The sequence below is a fragment of the Penaeus chinensis genome, chromosome 4 (assembly GCF_019202785.1).
Source record: "Penaeus chinensis breed Huanghai No. 1 chromosome 4, ASM1920278v2, whole genome shotgun sequence".
In the NCBI taxonomy this organism is placed as follows: Eukaryota; Metazoa; Arthropoda; class Malacostraca; order Decapoda; family Penaeidae; genus Penaeus; species Penaeus chinensis.
In genome coordinates this window covers 7,815,483-7,832,982 of record NC_061822.1, presented here as the reverse complement: position 1 = coordinate 7,832,982, position 17,500 = coordinate 7,815,483, and the positions used below count along the sequence as shown (strand labels likewise).

Genomic DNA, 17,500 nt, shown 5'->3' with positions numbered 1-17,500 from the left:
AAATACGTAAAAGGTTCCCTATAAGTTTACAGGTATATGGTATACCTTTTCTATAAAACTGTTCTAACAAGTGTCAAGTGTCCAAGTAATACTTCTCATATTCAATGAATTTTTTCTATCAAGTATAGATTCATAACAGTACAAAATATATTTTATTCATATTAGGTATTTAGTCATTCTTCAACATGGTACATTCACATTTAATTTGAAGTACAAATTTCAGGGTATTCATTTATTGAAAATTTTCAAAACATAGCCATAGGGTAGGGCTCGGGGGCAAAGCCCCCAGGTAATGTTTTTTGGTTCAGTAAGGGAATGTTTGTGGACTTCCAGAATGGTCAATGGTCAAACAAACAAATGTACCAGCCATCAAAGGTTACACAGCATTATGATAAAGTATTGTGGTGAAAAGGGTAAATATGAGTTAATGATTTGGATAAGTGGACAAATGAAGGGGATAAAGAAAGAGGAAAAGGAAGAGGGAGAAGAAAAGAACCTGCAAAATTAGTCGAGGCCAGGGCCAAGGTCCAAGGTCCAAGGTGATCCCTACATTGGACCTTAGTCTCCACCTCTGAAGCCCCCCACAACAACAAGAAGCATAGGATTGGAGGGCTTTCAGGGTAGATGCAGACTCTTTCTTAAAAAGAGGAATAAAGTTAGGAGTAATTCTACATAAAATATATTATATAAATTTCAGATACATATTAATCACCCGTAACCCTTTATGCAGAGGTGGCATGACATATATGCCATATCCACTGTGATATAACAGATAGCACGACAAGTACTTAATCACCAAGGATTTATTTATTATTGAAAATTTTCTGCTGCCTCAACATCTAAGGTCATTAGCGGTATATACAAACTATAGTGTTAGGGTGAGGCTTGGGGGTAATAAAGTTTTTTAGTCCAGTAAGGCAATGTTTTTGGATTTCCAGAATGGTCAATGGTCAAAACAAACCAATGTACCAGATGTCACACAGCAATATGGTCAAGTATTGTGGCAAAATGGGTAAATCTGAGTAAATGATTTGGATATATGGACAAAGGAAGGGGATGAAGAAGAGTAGGAAAAGGAAAGAGGGAGAAGAAAAGACATTGCAGAATTAGTTGATGCAAGGGCTGAGGTACAAGGCCGGGGTGATCACCTACACTGGGCCTCAATCCGTCTCCTAAGCCCCCTACGACAACAACACTCAAGGGATTGGAAAGAATCACCAAAAGAATCACCCTTCATATCCCTGCCTTTATGTTGCGTGCTTGTCCTGTTTCTTGAATTTTGGATTTGTTTTATATTCTGTTGCTAATATATCTTGATAACAATATTTATAATGTTAATAGTAATAATAACAGTATTTTTTGCAAAAGCATGGAAAAATAAAAGGTGAGGTCCTTGGTGGCAGAGCCATCTGTGATAAAATTCACAGTGGGCAATATATATACAAATACAAAGGGTTAAAAAAATATATCAGTACAAAGCATTACCTGCCCTAAATTTCATACAGAAAGGCTCAGTTAGTCCTAAGGGAATAAAAACAAGCTACAAGGCATTGTCTCTTGCAAACAGATAGTTAACAGAAGAGGTCAGATTCTCTAGTCTTTATTGAAGTCTAATTTGATTATGCTAAGATTCTAAAAAAAAAATATAAGCAAAACTAGGAAAATAAAATGTTGTGCTTTAGCTTTTTACTTTTTCTGAAGTTTATGTTGCCATACCATTTTGTATGCCTTAGTTCTGGATTACATAGTTAATTTTTCATATTCATCTCTTGATAAATAATTTTGAATGCTTGAAAGATTACATCATTCACCAAAGAACTCAGAGCTAACAGTACAACCCAGTTCTGGATTACCAAAACTGTGTGCTATACTTGAAGAGTATTCTGACACTATACAAGGAAAATCAAGCTTAGTTATTGAACCTAAAAATTATTTAAACAAATACTCCTTTTGAGGTGAAAATAATACATCAGAATATTTTTTTTTAATCTTTTATTCTTTCATATATATATCATTTGATTTTTTTCACTAATAAAAAATATATAAACATTACAAAAACTATCCCAGTGAATACTGTGTAACATAATACACAGATGGGTTAATATTTAATTGCTGCATATATAATCAAATATGCATCATAACAAACAAAACTTATTGAGAAGTTGCCTACATCACATTTTTCTCAGATACATTGTCACATATTTTAATGTTGAATCTCACTGATACTATTTGGAAATTAGGATTCTATGCATACTCTTGGATAATAGAACTGACAGTATTTTATTACTGTATCTCAGGGATTGGAAATTCTCTCATGAAAACATAATAATACTGGATAAAACTAATACTTAACTTTTCTCAATTACATATATCAACTCATGTAAACATGAAAGAAATTACATGTATTGGTTTTAATCAAGAGTGCATTGAATAAAATTTCACAAAGTGCAGAAGCAGATTTCAAAACCTCAGAGCATATGAAAATAAAAGCAGTGAAAATCTTGAACCTATAGATATAGATGTATGCTTAGAAATTGGTTAAAGGTTTTAAATAATAGAATAATGAAACTGGCTCCCCCTTTGAATAGTTCGCTGGATCTTAATATGACACTTTAACAGAGAGGCTCTCAGAAAATTTTGCAAGGAAGTTAGCAATGATAAAATCTGATGAAAGCAAACCGATCTGGGAAGGTTACAAACATCTCTATTCTTATTATGCAATATTTCCATAATGGATTAAGTTCTAATTGCCTTCATCACTGCATGCACACTATATCATATGGTATACATTTGGGTTATACAGCATCATGAAAAATATCAATGTTCACCTTGAGTTTTTGTATAAAATAAGCAAACCCTTAGTAGAAATGAAGCTTGATTTCAATATGTTCAATACAGAAAATATCCCTTAAATTATACAGAACACCAAGAAAACATACTGAAAACAAAATGACTGTAAGACACGGGGTAACAGGGTGAGACAATAATGGAAAAAGGAAATATCTCAATAATCATACAATGAACATTACCAAGAGAAAAATGGCATGTTTGTCTTAAGATGAGATACCCCAGAAGTTATATTATGGTTTGGATTTTATACTTAATGTACAAGATGAGCTCCAGTTTCGGGGAATTTTTTATGACAGAATTGTGTTCTGCACTGACATAACTGGAATAATTTAGTAACATATGACACTTTAATTGAACATCAAACACACAAAAAAATCTCACACAACCACAATGTACTTTTGAAAAATTCATGCCAAGATCTACAGTGATGAATGCTATAAAGCACTGTTTATATATCTAATTCCTCAAGTGTTTCTGAATTTGGCAGCTCTGGGTCCTTTGTACTTGATAAAAGCAACAAGGTTGTCTCTCACTGTCAGCACCAAAGCTCTGTGGTCTCCAAGCTTCTTCTTTTGCTGCTGGTGCTGAAAAAAAAATTAAATTGAATATTTTTCCCCTAAATATGCTACATATTAAACAAAGCATTAATAAGTTAAAAAATAGTCTCCTTCCATAGGCAGTCTTACTTTGGGAACAACTTTACTGACAAATTCACCAGTATATTTTCAAGGCCTGCTCAGAAATACATATTCTTTGCATTTTCAGACATCAACAACACAAAATGATACTTACCCTAGACTTAAATTGCGGTTGGATTTCTTTTAATGTGTCTACCAAGTGTACTTGGTGAGCCAATTTATCAGTTTTGTCATCCGAGAACAAATCAATAATCACATCAAGTGCTTCTGCTGATACCCAGAGTTCCTTATCATGACCTGCTACCTGTAAGAAAACAATGGATTTTGAATGGAAGGCTTTTCCCAGTGTCTATTCTGATGGCAAAGGATTGGGATCTGACTTTGGTGTATCAAGGAAAACAGAGCAGATACAGGAAGAAGGTACAAGCCAGGGCAGGTTTTTATGGGCAGAAAAGGGCAGGGATCAGAGGTGAGGAAAGAGTGAATGGGAAAGAAGTGCATCAATGTGAACAGAGAAAGGAGTAGATAGGTGTGGAGAAGAGGTAATGGTAGGAAAAAGGGATTGAGGGACAGTTAGCTTAGATAAAATTAATGAAAATGTGCATAGCTCCAGAAAGAAAGAAGGGAATGGCATCTAAAGGTAATGCACCTAGGGCTAGACATAGACTGCAGAGATGGATAGCATCAAGGTGAGGAAGAATATAGGTAGAAACAGAAGAGCATATATGGCATCCATACTCGAGAGTGGAGAGGAGCAGGGTAGTATAGAGATGGAGGAGAGTTTTGCAGTCTGAACCTCAGGATATATAGAAAGAGTGTAGGAGACAGAGGTGGTGGCTTATTTTTCCTTTGATGGTCTCGCCACGAAAGTTCAGTCAAAAATGACACCAAGGAATTTTCCTGACGAACGGAAGTGGAGTGGAGTATCATATAAAGAGAGTGGAGGTTGAGAACCTATGTGTGATAAAAAAAAAAAAGAAAAAAAAGATGGAGAGGGATTTGGCAAGATTAAAGATACTGCAGACTGGATTAGTTGACAGAGAACTGGTATGGAAGGGCCTGAGGCATAGATGATAAAATCATTAACATACAGGGAAGACTGAATATCTGGTGGTATCTAAATTAAGATGTTTACAGCTAAAAGGAACAATGTGGTTCTGGTTCTGAGGAAAAGATGATAAAGTTGAAGGGGCAAAATTTAACTCAGAAGGTAGGATTGGAAAGGAAAGATTTAATCCGATCTGGACGTGTATTGCCACCCTATCAAACCACTTGGTCTGCGGGGTACGTCTGTACGCATGGTGGCGCACCAGAGCACATGGAGTGGGACAGTGTCTGGCCGTTGCCAGAAATCACCAGAGTTTATCACACTCAGGGATTTCTGTTCACCTGGCGGTGATGGGTTAATGTACACACCCATGTTCCCTCCTATGCCATGTGATGATAGTTGATGAAGAATGTAGTATTGCCGTGTATTATCTTATGCCGTTTCTTGGTCAAAGGAAATGGCTAATACTGAGTAATAGCATGCAAAGGAAAATTTGATGTAATTTTCAAAATGTGCAATTGGGTTAGCTGTGCTTCAAGCATGACAGAATCCAAATTAAAAAGAATAGTAAAGGCTATGGGATTCAAGGTACTATATTAAGTGTAAATTTACCATTCTGTCTTGCAATTTACATAAACAGTTAGAGCAATGGGACAGCAGTTTTAAGGGAGGATGTCAGATTCATTAGGTTGAAGGAAAGGTAGGATAAGTGCTTCAAGTCAATGAGAAGGAAAGTTTCCAGTTGTCCAAAAATTGTAGAAAAGGGCAGGATGAGCGGGATGTTTCCCTGATAATTTATGGATTCTATGCCAGACTGTAGAAAGAGGTGTCAAGGAGGTAACTGAAGAAACATAATTTTGCCAGCTGGTTTAACAGCGCTTTGGATTGTGCTGTGTAGTCGAGTAGATGCTCTTTTAACCTGTTTCTGCCAGGCCACACCTTGCACTGTCATAAGAAATCGCTCAATCTGCAGAGTGGGGCTGTATGCCGCAGTGACACGCCAAAGCGCTATGAGCCAGGCATTCGGCTTGATGTAGTTAGCTCTGTTTGTTGCCATTAATCTATTTTCTTCACCCGGCAGAAACGGGTTAATATTGATTAGGGCTGATGACTGGCTGGGAGTGTTTCACTTACTGCACGCTTCAATCAAAGCTTGAGGAATGGCTGTAAAGGCAGTACTAAGAACATTGAGCATATAACATGAAAGCATGTCTGAGGATGGAGGAAGAGGAAGAGTAGAGAGAGAGAGAGAGGTAAAATTATGCCAGCATGAGGGTTGGGGAGTGGTACAGAGGAAATAGGAGAGAATAGGAAGATAATCAATGACCAATGAAAGTCTAGATGAAGGGAAGGAGAGTAAAGAGAAAGGTCAAGGCATGAAAAGGTTTGGGTACACATGTCAAAGTGGGTGGGGCATTCTGAAATAAGAAATATAAGGTCTGTGTTAGAAAGAAAGTGTTCCAGGGAACAGGTTCGGGAAGTAGTGGTGGAGTCATCCCAAAGGTTATTTTGACAGTTGAAATCACCAACTATGAGGAATAGTGGTTGAAGTTGAGAAAGTAAATTTTCAAAGGCCATAAAAAGTCAATGGGAAGAGTAGGGGAAAAGTAAATTGAAACTATTGTGAGCCAGTAGTGAAGAAAGATGTGAATAACTGTGCAAGGGACAGTAGTCAGAGAGGGAGGTATAGTGTACTATGTTTTTTGATGGACAAGTATAGAAGAGATAGAAAGAGTAAGGGAATGATACAAAATGATTATTTAGAATTTGTACAAGAGGAAGTGTTAGAAAAGTCTGTTGGAGACAGATAATGTAGGAAGACAAGAGGTGACAAAGATTAGGTCTGTGAACATGAAACCTAGAATATTCCACTGTACAAGAACCATTTTGAAGCAATTAATGGGTAATAAGGGAAGAAATGAATGTCAGAGAAGTAGGAAGAGGAGTACCCGGGAATTGAGGTAGGGGAAAGGGGGAAGGCAGTGTAGTATCAAGAGGTTCATCGAAGGTGGGATCTGGGGAAGGACATTGTTGTGATAAAAAAGATTCATGTAAGTATTCAGGAGGGGGTGGAATGGATAGGGGGGTAGGAAGTGGGGTTGATGTAGGTGGAGAAGGAGAGGATGTTGGTAGTCACTTTGAATGTAGACAGAATGGGAGTAGAGATATGATGGATGAGAAAGAGGAGCATTCTCTTGGGACATGCTTAGGAAGTTTTGGATATTCTCAAGGGGAGTTGGGTGAGAAGGTTTGGGAACTAAAGGGATTTTTATGTGGAAATGAAGAAAAGATAACAATCTGAGGCGTTTAGATTGTCTGGTGTGATATGCAAGGTGAAGAGGATGGGCAGACAAAGGGGGGGGGGGGGGGGGGGGTTATGGATACTGGAGTATCTGGATTTAGAATGGAAAAATGATTTGACTGGGAGATAGGAGAAGTAGAGGTGGGAAGGTGAGGAGTAGAGGAAGAGTTATATAAAGACAACTTGGGTAGAGGGGAGAGAAGTGGAGCAAAGGACAGCATTGGAGTAGTGAGTGATAGAAAAACCTCATTGGAGTGCTTCCTATTTGGCCTCTCGTAGAGTGAGGCCAAGTCTGTATCTGAGAACTGCTACCTCAGACTCAAAATTGTAGGCAGTTCTTATAAAATAAATTATGAGAGCCACCAAAACTAGCACATGTACATGAATGTGCAGGGCAGTTTGAATGGTCATGATCAGGCAGGGAAGTCAGCTGTGGGCTGTGGAGCAGCAGTGCTTTGCAGGGTGGCTAAAATGCTGATATTTCTGACATTGACAGGGTGGTTATTGTCTGATGATTAAACCTTGTCACTGACAGGGCAATCACCCTGGGAGGTGAAAACAGTTCAAGTATTATGAGAGGAGTGGGGTTAGGCAGGAATAGGCTTACCAGTAAGGTCAACAAGGGTAGATAGTGCATAGGCTTCGGACTCAGTTGTAACTGATAAGGGACTGCTACAGAAGGAATCCTTGCCTACTTGTTTTAGGAGGCATTGTTGAAAGAAGAGGTAATGTCAGAGTAAGGGCCATAGGGGAATCACAAAAAATTGATCCCACCTGACTGGAATAAACAGTAGTCAAAAGCTTTGTAGAGGTGGCATTTGTAGAGGGATGAGGATGGGAGGAAGAGAGAGTGGTGTGGAATGAGGTAGTACTCTGGAGGGGAGGGCAATGAGGTTGAAGAGTTGAAGAGCGAGGAGGTAGAAAATGAAGACAATTGTGGTAGAGATGGGGTGGAGGCTATTGGGAGTAAGGAAGAATGGGAGTTATAACCTGGGTAGATATTTCAGGATGGGTCAAGTTGTCAGCAAGTTACGAGGAAGGGGGTGTTGCTGTATGGTCAGAGCCATGCTCAAAGGAGAGTCAGGAGTTGGTAAACCAGGAGTTAAGATTCATGGAGGCTAGTCGATAAAGGGCCAAGTCCCATTGCCCCTAATAAGGGTACAAAATCTCCATTACTGGCCATGGTAAGCCTGAAATATGTGGGGAAGATAGAAGGTCTGGTCCTCAGGGTCCCCATGAGGGATAAGGGCTAGACAATTAACCAAGGGAATACCATGCCCAAGGCTCCATCAGAGGCCATTCATGACTGGCACAAAGTCAGCCTTTTATCCTTTCAACACAGCTCTTACATCTTAGGAATTAGACAGGGGAAGGGGTTGGGGACAACAAGGAAAAGGAAAGGGAGAGAAGACTATACAAAATTAGTTAAGCTGAGGGCTGAGGTCCAAGGTAAGGGTGATCCCTCAGTCTGTCTCCTAAGCCCCTCCCCCCCCCCCATGACAACAACTGCTAAGAGATTGGGGGGGATCACTCATTAGAGGTTTTCTGTTTAGAGATATCTGACACTATAATCGCAAGACATAATTGAATTAATATTTTTTAGCAATATGGATGTCATGTACTGAAGAAACAACTATTCTAATGTAATGAATTGATTTACTAGCACTAATCACTGTCTAAATATTCTCAGGTATATAAAAAAAACAATATTACGTTGTATGGAAAACTCGAGATATTTCGTTAGCTAACACTTCTTAAATAAACATAGCCTTGAATGCTAAAACCCAACAAATTTTTGTGAGCAACAAATATTAATTTTTTTTATTTTCAGAGTAACAACTACTTACCCTGAGCAAATACTCTGTTGCTGCAACCAGTACAGGTTGTGCAGTTCCAGAGTACAAAGCAGTTTCATTGTTCTGTGTGACCATGAGACAGCCAAGCATCCCTACCATGCGAGCTAGGTTTGCTCGCACACTAGCCATCGGGCATGATACACCTGCCTCAAAGATTAGCTGTAAAAAAGAAAACCGATTTTAAACCTTCTATTAATCCTACATATTTATGAGGAAATATTTTTTTTAATGCATGCTTTTTGCTGGTAATATAATTGTTAAACTTGGTGTTGCTCTATGAAAAAAAAAAAAATAAATAAAATAAATAAATAAATAATAATAAAAAGAAAGGAAGAAACAAACATATATGTAACCATAAAAAACTACATAACTTCATCTCAAAGTATCAAACATGTATAGCTTGAGAGAGAATGACTTATTATTCAAATTTCTATTATACATATATATACAAACATGCTCCTCCTCATCATCACCATCATTATTGTTAGAAATGAAACACTAACCTTTTATAGGTTCTTAACTTATTATTGCATTGGTGTAAAAAATCTTTACTGTTATTATCTTTGTATATTTACTCCACACTATTTTTCTTTGGCTTTTGTATGCAGTTCTCATATAATTTTGGAATATCAAGTTTTATCCCATATACCTTTTTGTTGGTTTTATAACATCAGATTTTTGGGATATCCATCTAATAATTTAAAAATTAAAACAAGGAACATTTGTTTTTCATGTGCTTTCTTATACTTTTCACTTCATATATCAAAATATGAATGGCATAATTCACTTGGATTTCTTTTTTTAAATTATTTAACATCAGAGTTGATATTGTTACCAGATAAAACCCAAGCATGATAACCTTAGAGTGGCCTTGAATTTATTTGGCCAGCTGTACCATCTGTGAGCCATAACAGGGAGAGTGCTGTCTTTAGAGAGAACACCATTTCCATGGTCTGGATCCTACTCCTACCTGCCGTGATTGGCACAGGTTGTATTACAGAAAACTGAATATACAAAACAATATTATGACAAATAATTGCACTGACTTATGGACTACCTAGAGAGATGATATGGAGTCTGTGTATGGTAAAAGCCTATTACCACCTGGATACAGCATATTAAATGACAAATATTGATACTGGAAAATGGCAAAAAAGCAAAAACTGTTTATGCACAAAATAGATAATAATAATTATAACATTAGAAAACAACTTTTCAATTTAATTATTTCTAATCTAATAGATAGGGGATTCAATGGACAAGGAGAATGCAGTATATCAGTCTAAAAATAATTTTAAAAAAATCATTAATAAAATAAAAGTCAGATACGATACCGAGCACGTTTTATGAACATTCTGACATATTAGGATAAACCATATCTAATAATACAAGTCTTGGCCTAGTCAGCTGCTCTCAGTCAACTCATCTGTGAGTACTGGCTTCATGCTAGGGTTAAAGAAACCTGCTACTGTACCACATTGTCCTGCAGCTTAGAATATATGTTCTTATACAACCATGCCACAGCTGTTCAGCAAGATGAACTATCCATAAGAGGGCAAAAAGGAACTGGTCTCTCTAATACATTCTTCTATGGCTTTGAATACAGGTTTCTCTACAAACATACCAGGGCTCTTCAGCAAGATTAAGATTAACTATTCATAATACAATAATATAATACTCATGAGAGTGACACATGAAGCTGGACCCAGTGATGACAGGTAAAATTTTGAGTTAATTTTTAGGTACGTTATCTAAATTATTGTCCAGCTGATGACCAGCAATGCTTAGATGTCACCTGGTGTAAAGGAAATTTTTGCCATGACATGAAAAGATATCATCTTGTATGAATGAGTTAAACAAACTTAATTGACTTGTATTATTTCGCTTCCAACTGCTCACACATCACACCCATCGATAATCAAATACATGTGACCAGTGCTGCAGAAAAGTCTAAAGCTTGGGATTCTTTCCTTTCTATCTTCAAATACTGACTAAACACTACATCTAACCCTCAGCTACCATGTTGCACACTGTAGCGGAAATTTACGATAGCAGAACTTGATAATGGGTCCAATTCTAATTGTTTTTATCAGAGAGATAATCTGCCCCCATATTTTGTTAATATTTTTCCCCAAAAAATTCCCTAGGATCCAAACTAGAAAAAGACGTGAATTAGAATGAATAACTTCATAGAGCAAGAAATGTGTTTCAGTCATAAGCAAGATTATAAAACAACATGTATCAGACATAAGCTGAAGATTCACCTGACATCTGTGATCTGTTGCTTGTTTCCTGCTCTTAACAGCTTCAACTGTAAACCTCCTTCTAAATTCCCCATATTACCTCAGTTTAACATCTACTGAGACAATCAACAGATGTGTTGACAAAATACCAATATGTCCCACAAAAAGATAACTTTGTTATAAGGTAGGAAGTGGTCTTTCCATTTTGATATAGCAAGAGACCAGTATTAATGTTCCTTGTAATGTACAGAGTTTAAACTACCAGGAGAGATAACTGGAGTCTACTTAACAAAAATAGTCTATTACCATCTTGATACAGCGTAACAAATCTAGACCTCAGAAAGTAGCAAAAATGTTTCTGCAGAAAAGGGCCAATGGCATCATAAAGCAAAAATGCTTCTGCAGAAAAGAGTTAATGGAAGGAATCTTAACATTACACATGACAGTTTATGTCAGCCAGACCTACAAGCCACACACCTGTGAGAAGGCCTAATTCCTGGATTTAGTCTATGAGTGTGCCTCTAAGCACCCGGATCCAATAGGATAAACAGATTTTATACTGATACAAGTGATAAACAGGTGCAATTTAACCCCACAAAATTACAAAATAGATGATGCATAAATATCTACCTGAAGGTCTTCCTGCATGATACCTGCCAGCTTCTCACATTTATCCTGACTCAAGCGGTCTAGGACTGCTCTCATAGCTCCTGCAGCTGCCTCTACAAGCTGGTTATCTGAAGGCAAACAAGAACAATAATAAAAAATAAAAAGAATAGACAATCTTATTTTCAGAACCTAATTAGCTCAATGTCTTAAAAAGATTAATTACCAACTCTCTCTGCCTGTCTTTCTGCCTATCTCTCCCAGTCTCTATTTTTTGTGACAACAGTAATTTTTTTCAACTCTGATGCTACTGTTCAACAATTATGTGATAAGCATAAGATACAAAATCTGGAGTGCAAATTTTACCTCTACAACCATCAAATATTAAAAGCGCCCTAGGTGAAAGATGAATACTTGTTGTATTTTCAAGCTAAGCAGCCAGACAAGATCAAAGAAATCACAGTCTTTTAGAAATAAATACCATTATTTCCTAAATACTGTCCCAATACTCACCACCACAGTTGGTCTTGAAGGCTATGATGCCTAAATTGACCCAAGTGGAGTACATCAACTCTGATCCTCCTAACTCGGAATGATCTAGCGACCCAACCATATTCTGGAGACTAAGTAAAGCTCGTACTCTTAATGCAGACAATCTGAAAATTAAGGAGTTTAATATATTAATACATACACGCATATATATATTCATATGCGTACACATATACTTTTTTCCAATTTCTGTTCTGAAAATAGTTACAAACAGGAAGGAAAGGAAGGGTAAATCCTTAGAAGCATATAAGCACCATTCAAGCAAACTACACTCACTTGTTAAGTAGTGATGGTCCATACTTCAAATTCTGAAGAGCTTGGCATGTATCTTCTTCTGGGTAGTTTGCTTTCTTCAGTGTTTTTTTAAACAACTGAAAATGTTTTATACCTTCTAAAACCTGAAACAAAATATATGTTATAAGAAAAACCGAGTCTTTGGAAAAATCCTGAGGGTTATGGAGATTGCATGGATATTTTTTTTCTTTTTCCTAACTGCTAATATTTCTTTCTTCTGTAATCCAAGTTCTGTTCATGTAAAATGTAAACAAGATTTAATATTCATCTATTCTTATATACAAAAAATATTAGTCTTGAGGAATAAAGATTTTAAATACCTCTGGTGGCAGTGAAAGTCTGTCTTCTAATTCCATAGTATCATCTTCCATACCATTTTCTGCTCCATCTACTGATTCACTTTCACATTCATCCCAACTGTCATCATCATCTGTTGAAGAAAGTCCAGTAGTTCAGTAAGCAAATATGAAAATTAGGGTACTCAAATTCTTAAAAAATCACTTCAAAAACTTAAATTACGAATTTCTCAAGCTTTAAAAAAAATTAAACCTAAATTAATATAAACCAGTCTAAAATTAACATATCCAATGAATGATTTCTTTTCTTTTTCTTACCATCAGAGCAGCAGATATTTGAGAGAATTTCTAGTGCTAATTGCTGGGCTGTTATAAGGTGCTCTTGATCTTGGGGTGTCATGGATGGCTTGATACCATTGTCAGCATTGGCACTCTGGCAATATTCCACTACCAGACCAACTGTATCTGTTTCTAATACTGTAGAAAGTAGCCGGAGGACTAGCTGAAAGTTGTCACCACCAGTTGTGCAGTAATTAATGTTCAAAAGCAAACCTGGAATAATAATAAGCTTTAATACTTCTGAGTTTGATAATAGTACACACTTAAAGAAATTTTGTCTCTACCCAGGTATGTCATCACTCTGTTCTGAAGCAATATCTATTTATCAAAATAAATGTGCTCACATACATAAAATATAGATGAAACACAAGATTACAAAAACTTACAAGAGAACACAAAAAGGGAAAACTGATATTCAAAATAAGAAAACTTTTTATATATACACACCGGCAATAGTTATTGCAAATCGAATATCCACAGCCGAATCTGTCGGTCTGGAGATATAGGACACCAAGGAGTCTGCCGCTGGAAGGAGTACCGATGCTGCATTTGAGTTGTTCTCTGAGACACACAGAAGGCACTCTGCAGCAGCCAGAGCTAGATTGTTTCCCCAAGTTGTTGGGTCCAGGTGAAGGAGGAGAATATGGACCAATCCATCATGATTGAAGGTTTTCATAGCCTCTTCATTGCACTCACTTGGGAGGAAAATATAAAAATATGATCTTATTATTCACATTACTAATTGACAAATACTTAGCTGATGTGAAACAAAAAAATATATTAAGAAAGAATCAAAAATTATATATAAATATATATATATATATATATATATATATATATATATATATATATATATATAAATATATATATACACACACAATTACTTAGCACACCCAACTGAAGCATTATAAGTAGTTATAAAAATACACTGACAAGAACTAACTCATATCCTCCTATTCTGTATGACAGCATTTCATTACTTCTGTAATATGTAACACAGATCTATTATCGTATTTCATTATTTCTGTAATATGTAACAAAGATATATTATCAAAATCTTTACCTTTTTAAGGGTATAATAGACACTTATAAACAGAAAACCCACCAGAGATTCCACAAAAGATGAGTAGCTTGAATAAAAACTTCAGTCTGTGGATCTTTGCGACCTGTTTGCAAAGCATCTTGATCTTTCTGTGCTGGGGTCCAGGGTTCCCTATAGTCCTGGAGCAGTTTTGAGAGCGGTGATAACACATCCTGTTGGACCATTGCCTCTACAACCTCATCAGTGCCTCCAGCACTAATGTTCCTAGAATTGTTATGAAAGGGAAAGTGTCAGATCTAGCAAAGAGTTTGGCTTTTAGGCCCAGCCAACCCACTTGCAGTATCAAGACTCCTTTCCTTCTCTTTGCAATGTTGTTATATCTTTTTCTGCATAAGCATTTTAATTTTTTGGGCAGTTTTCAATGTCTACATCATTTGATTTGCTGTAACAAGATGGTAAGACTCCATATCATCTTCCTAGGTAGTCTAAAACTCTGTACAAAAACAATGAGAATAAGTAACTCTATGGTATTTGTGTTATTTTTAAAATAGTTTTTGTATTATTCAATTGTTTGCAACACAACCTGTCCTACCAGTCACAGAGGGCAGGAATAGGATCATGGGCATGGAAATAGTGTCCTCCCTAGTGTTGACACTCTTCCAGCCATAGTCCATCAGTGAACTCTAGTTTACTAATGAAATAATTCAAGAACCCATTTCTTAATGCCCCATGAGTCTAATCTTCCTCCAAGAGCTTTGTACACTCATGGCAAGTCATTCCCATCACCTAAGCCTTCCAAATTTTTCATGATGGCACTCCCATCACCTCAGCCCTTAGCCAAATTTGTTTATAAAGTGACAATCACCCCGATCCAATGGGTTAAAGTTAAAATTGAGAAAATATAGACTATGAATATAAATATTCATACATGTGTATTTCTTTCAGTCCATTTATCTGTCTCTCCAAGTCCCTTCAACACACAAGGTTTAACTCACCTCAAAGCTCCTGCTGCTGCTAGTCTGACATCAACACTGCTGTCTTTTAGTAATGGCGCTACCTTCTCCACCATCATATCTTTCACAATTATAGTCAAACTTTCTTCATCCAATGCAAGAGCTGCCAGAGTGTTCAGGCCATCTACTCTGTCCTCAACAATCACACTAGATAACTGAAAAAAAAAAAAAAAAAAAAAAAAAATTAATGATATACCACACAGTAAATTCAGTGTTCTTAGAAATTAATCCTATGACACGTGTAAAAAGGCATATCAATAATGGAGGTAAGTCTGTATTACCAGAACGGTTATCAGAGCTCCATACTGAAGTGAACTAAGCAATATCAACATGAAATCATGAAAACAGCCACAGAAGTTTTGTGACCACTGCATGTTGCTGCTTGGAATCAAAGCCAAAATGGAAATAAGGCAAATAATGTGCCCTGAAAAAAAACCTTCCTGCTGATTGCCTGCAAGTGTCACATAGCCATGCATAAAATAGATTCTCTCATCTACCAGTGTCTTTGCTTTCCAGTGCCTGTTGATTCTAACTTTCCCCCATGGCATTTCTATGAGAAAAATTATTACTGCCTCTCTGAAATGAAGTCTGACAACTTGCCTAAGAAAAAAAATTGAATAACTAGTTAATGTGAGGTAAGAAATATCTTAAAGTCTCCCTCTACGTTATTTAACTCATTTTAGCAGGATTTTTTACTTGTAATACTCAACCATGTTTAATAATTAGATCAATTTTACCAAAAAAACAAAAACAAAAAACTTCTAAATACTTTGCTTCTAAAAGCAAAGTATATATTAGTTCATTAATACCTTTTAAAAATGATCATTTTGTTTTCATCACTGCTTCCTTTAGAAAACCTAAATTATTAACTCATGGCAGCTAGGTGTCGAGTTATAGATAATGGCCAAGCTTATGGCCCAAGCCCGGGTGTCAAGATTCTCTTCATACATATGGCTTTGACTACATTTTTCAAGTTGTACTTGACAGTGTAGTAAAGTAGAACACCTTCCTACTCCATTCAGATACAGCCATACTTAAAACTTTAGAAAGAGGCATTACTATAACTATGTTAATATAATTTCCATGTACCTACTAACCTCTTAAAGTTAATGTCAATTAAGTCCATACTAACTAGTCTTAAGCTAATTACCCTTAAACTAATGCTGCTTTTACATCTGTCATAAACCACAAGTATTTAACTTTCTTGCACATTTTCTTACAATTTTGTTTTACACAATAATACTTTAATATATGTACTTGCTGAACATCACTTGTTTTACATAGACGTACATTCTGGAACTTTTTAGTACACCTGTCATTTCGACCCTTGTCGCAAACTAAATTGAGAGTGGCCCCTTGTGTTGGGTGTGACTATGGATATAGTGACTTCATATTACATTTCAAAGAAAATACTAAACTATATATAAATTGCCTGTAATGGGCAGAATGACCAAAAATAATCCAGTTTTCTTGTATGGCATTACCTTTGCAAATTAGTAATAAGAAAGATGTGCAACACATAATATTTGGTATACATTTACAAAAACATGTATATAATGTCACTATAATAATCAGAGATAAAAACTACCCTCAAAAATACATGAAATAATCTGTACAGGCAAAAAAATAATCTAAAAAATGAAGAAAATAGGTCACAACAAATACCGCACAGAAAATAAGTCCACAGCAATCAGGTGGGGGTCCAGGGGCAGAGCCCTCAGCAGGGAAATACACCAATCAGATGGGGGTCTGGGGGCAAAGCCTCAGGTTAGAAAGGTTTTTAGTTCTTACTGCAATGTTTGTGGATTTCCCAGGAATGGCTGGAGTAATATGGACTTAATCTCATCGACATTACCCATTTTTTTCATCTATATCATTTGTGTTGGAAAATAATAAGAGATTCATGCATATTATGGTGTTGATAATTGTAAGTTTGGATGTCTTTGTGAAGCTAAAAAATTACCCATTATCTAAGGGGTTTTACCTTAAAGACATTAAGACCCTTAACAAATGAGGATTTTATTCCAAAAGGCAAGGCAGTGAAAGTTTACAATAGGACCACATTCAATAGATATTAGCCCCAACTCAAACACATAAACCCCATCCTACCCACCCACAAACTACCACAGAGATCACTGTATGAACAAAAAACCTTCGTAACCCAGGGGGCTTTGCCCTCAGACCCCCTACCAACTGCTGTACTTCCCTAATTTCTGTATACTATAAGCCTGTAACCATGTGACTGACTAAGAAATATTTGGTTGCGGTATGATATCCTAATTCTTATTATACTCATACTATGTAAATGCACTTCATTACACTAAACACAATCAGAAAATATAATTTTGTTTGAAATATAGCATGTGTTGATGAAAGGACTGTGAGGGTTTGCCTTCAGTATGGAAATTTCCTTGAGGAAGGTAA

The 17,500-nt window shown here is 36.4% G+C and overlaps 1 protein-coding gene across 1 annotated transcript in view; it reads right to left on the bottom strand.

Moving 5' to 3' along the window:
* Positions 1-1,990: 1,990 nt before the first annotated feature.
* The window catches only part of LOC125024969 (HEAT repeat-containing protein 3-like), a 17,578-nt gene continuing 2,068 nt past the window's right edge, over positions 1,991-17,500 (bottom strand). Inside the window, exons 2-12 of the mRNA XM_047612775.1 lie at positions 15,059-15,231; positions 14,127-14,327; positions 13,469-13,716; positions 13,001-13,234; positions 12,707-12,816; positions 12,369-12,490; positions 12,057-12,199; positions 11,568-11,674; positions 8,686-8,853; positions 3,643-3,792; positions 1,991-3,434 (exon numbers count right to left, since the gene is read on the bottom strand). Coding sequence (XP_047468731.1) covers positions 3,315-3,434; positions 3,643-3,792; positions 8,686-8,853; positions 11,568-11,674; positions 12,057-12,199; positions 12,369-12,490; positions 12,707-12,816; positions 13,001-13,234; positions 13,469-13,716; positions 14,127-14,327; positions 15,059-15,231 — 1,776 coding nt within the window. The 3' untranslated portion in view covers positions 1,991-3,314. The remainder of the gene's footprint in view (positions 3,435-3,642; positions 3,793-8,685; positions 8,854-11,567; positions 11,675-12,056; positions 12,200-12,368; positions 12,491-12,706; positions 12,817-13,000; positions 13,235-13,468; positions 13,717-14,126; positions 14,328-15,058; positions 15,232-17,500) is intronic.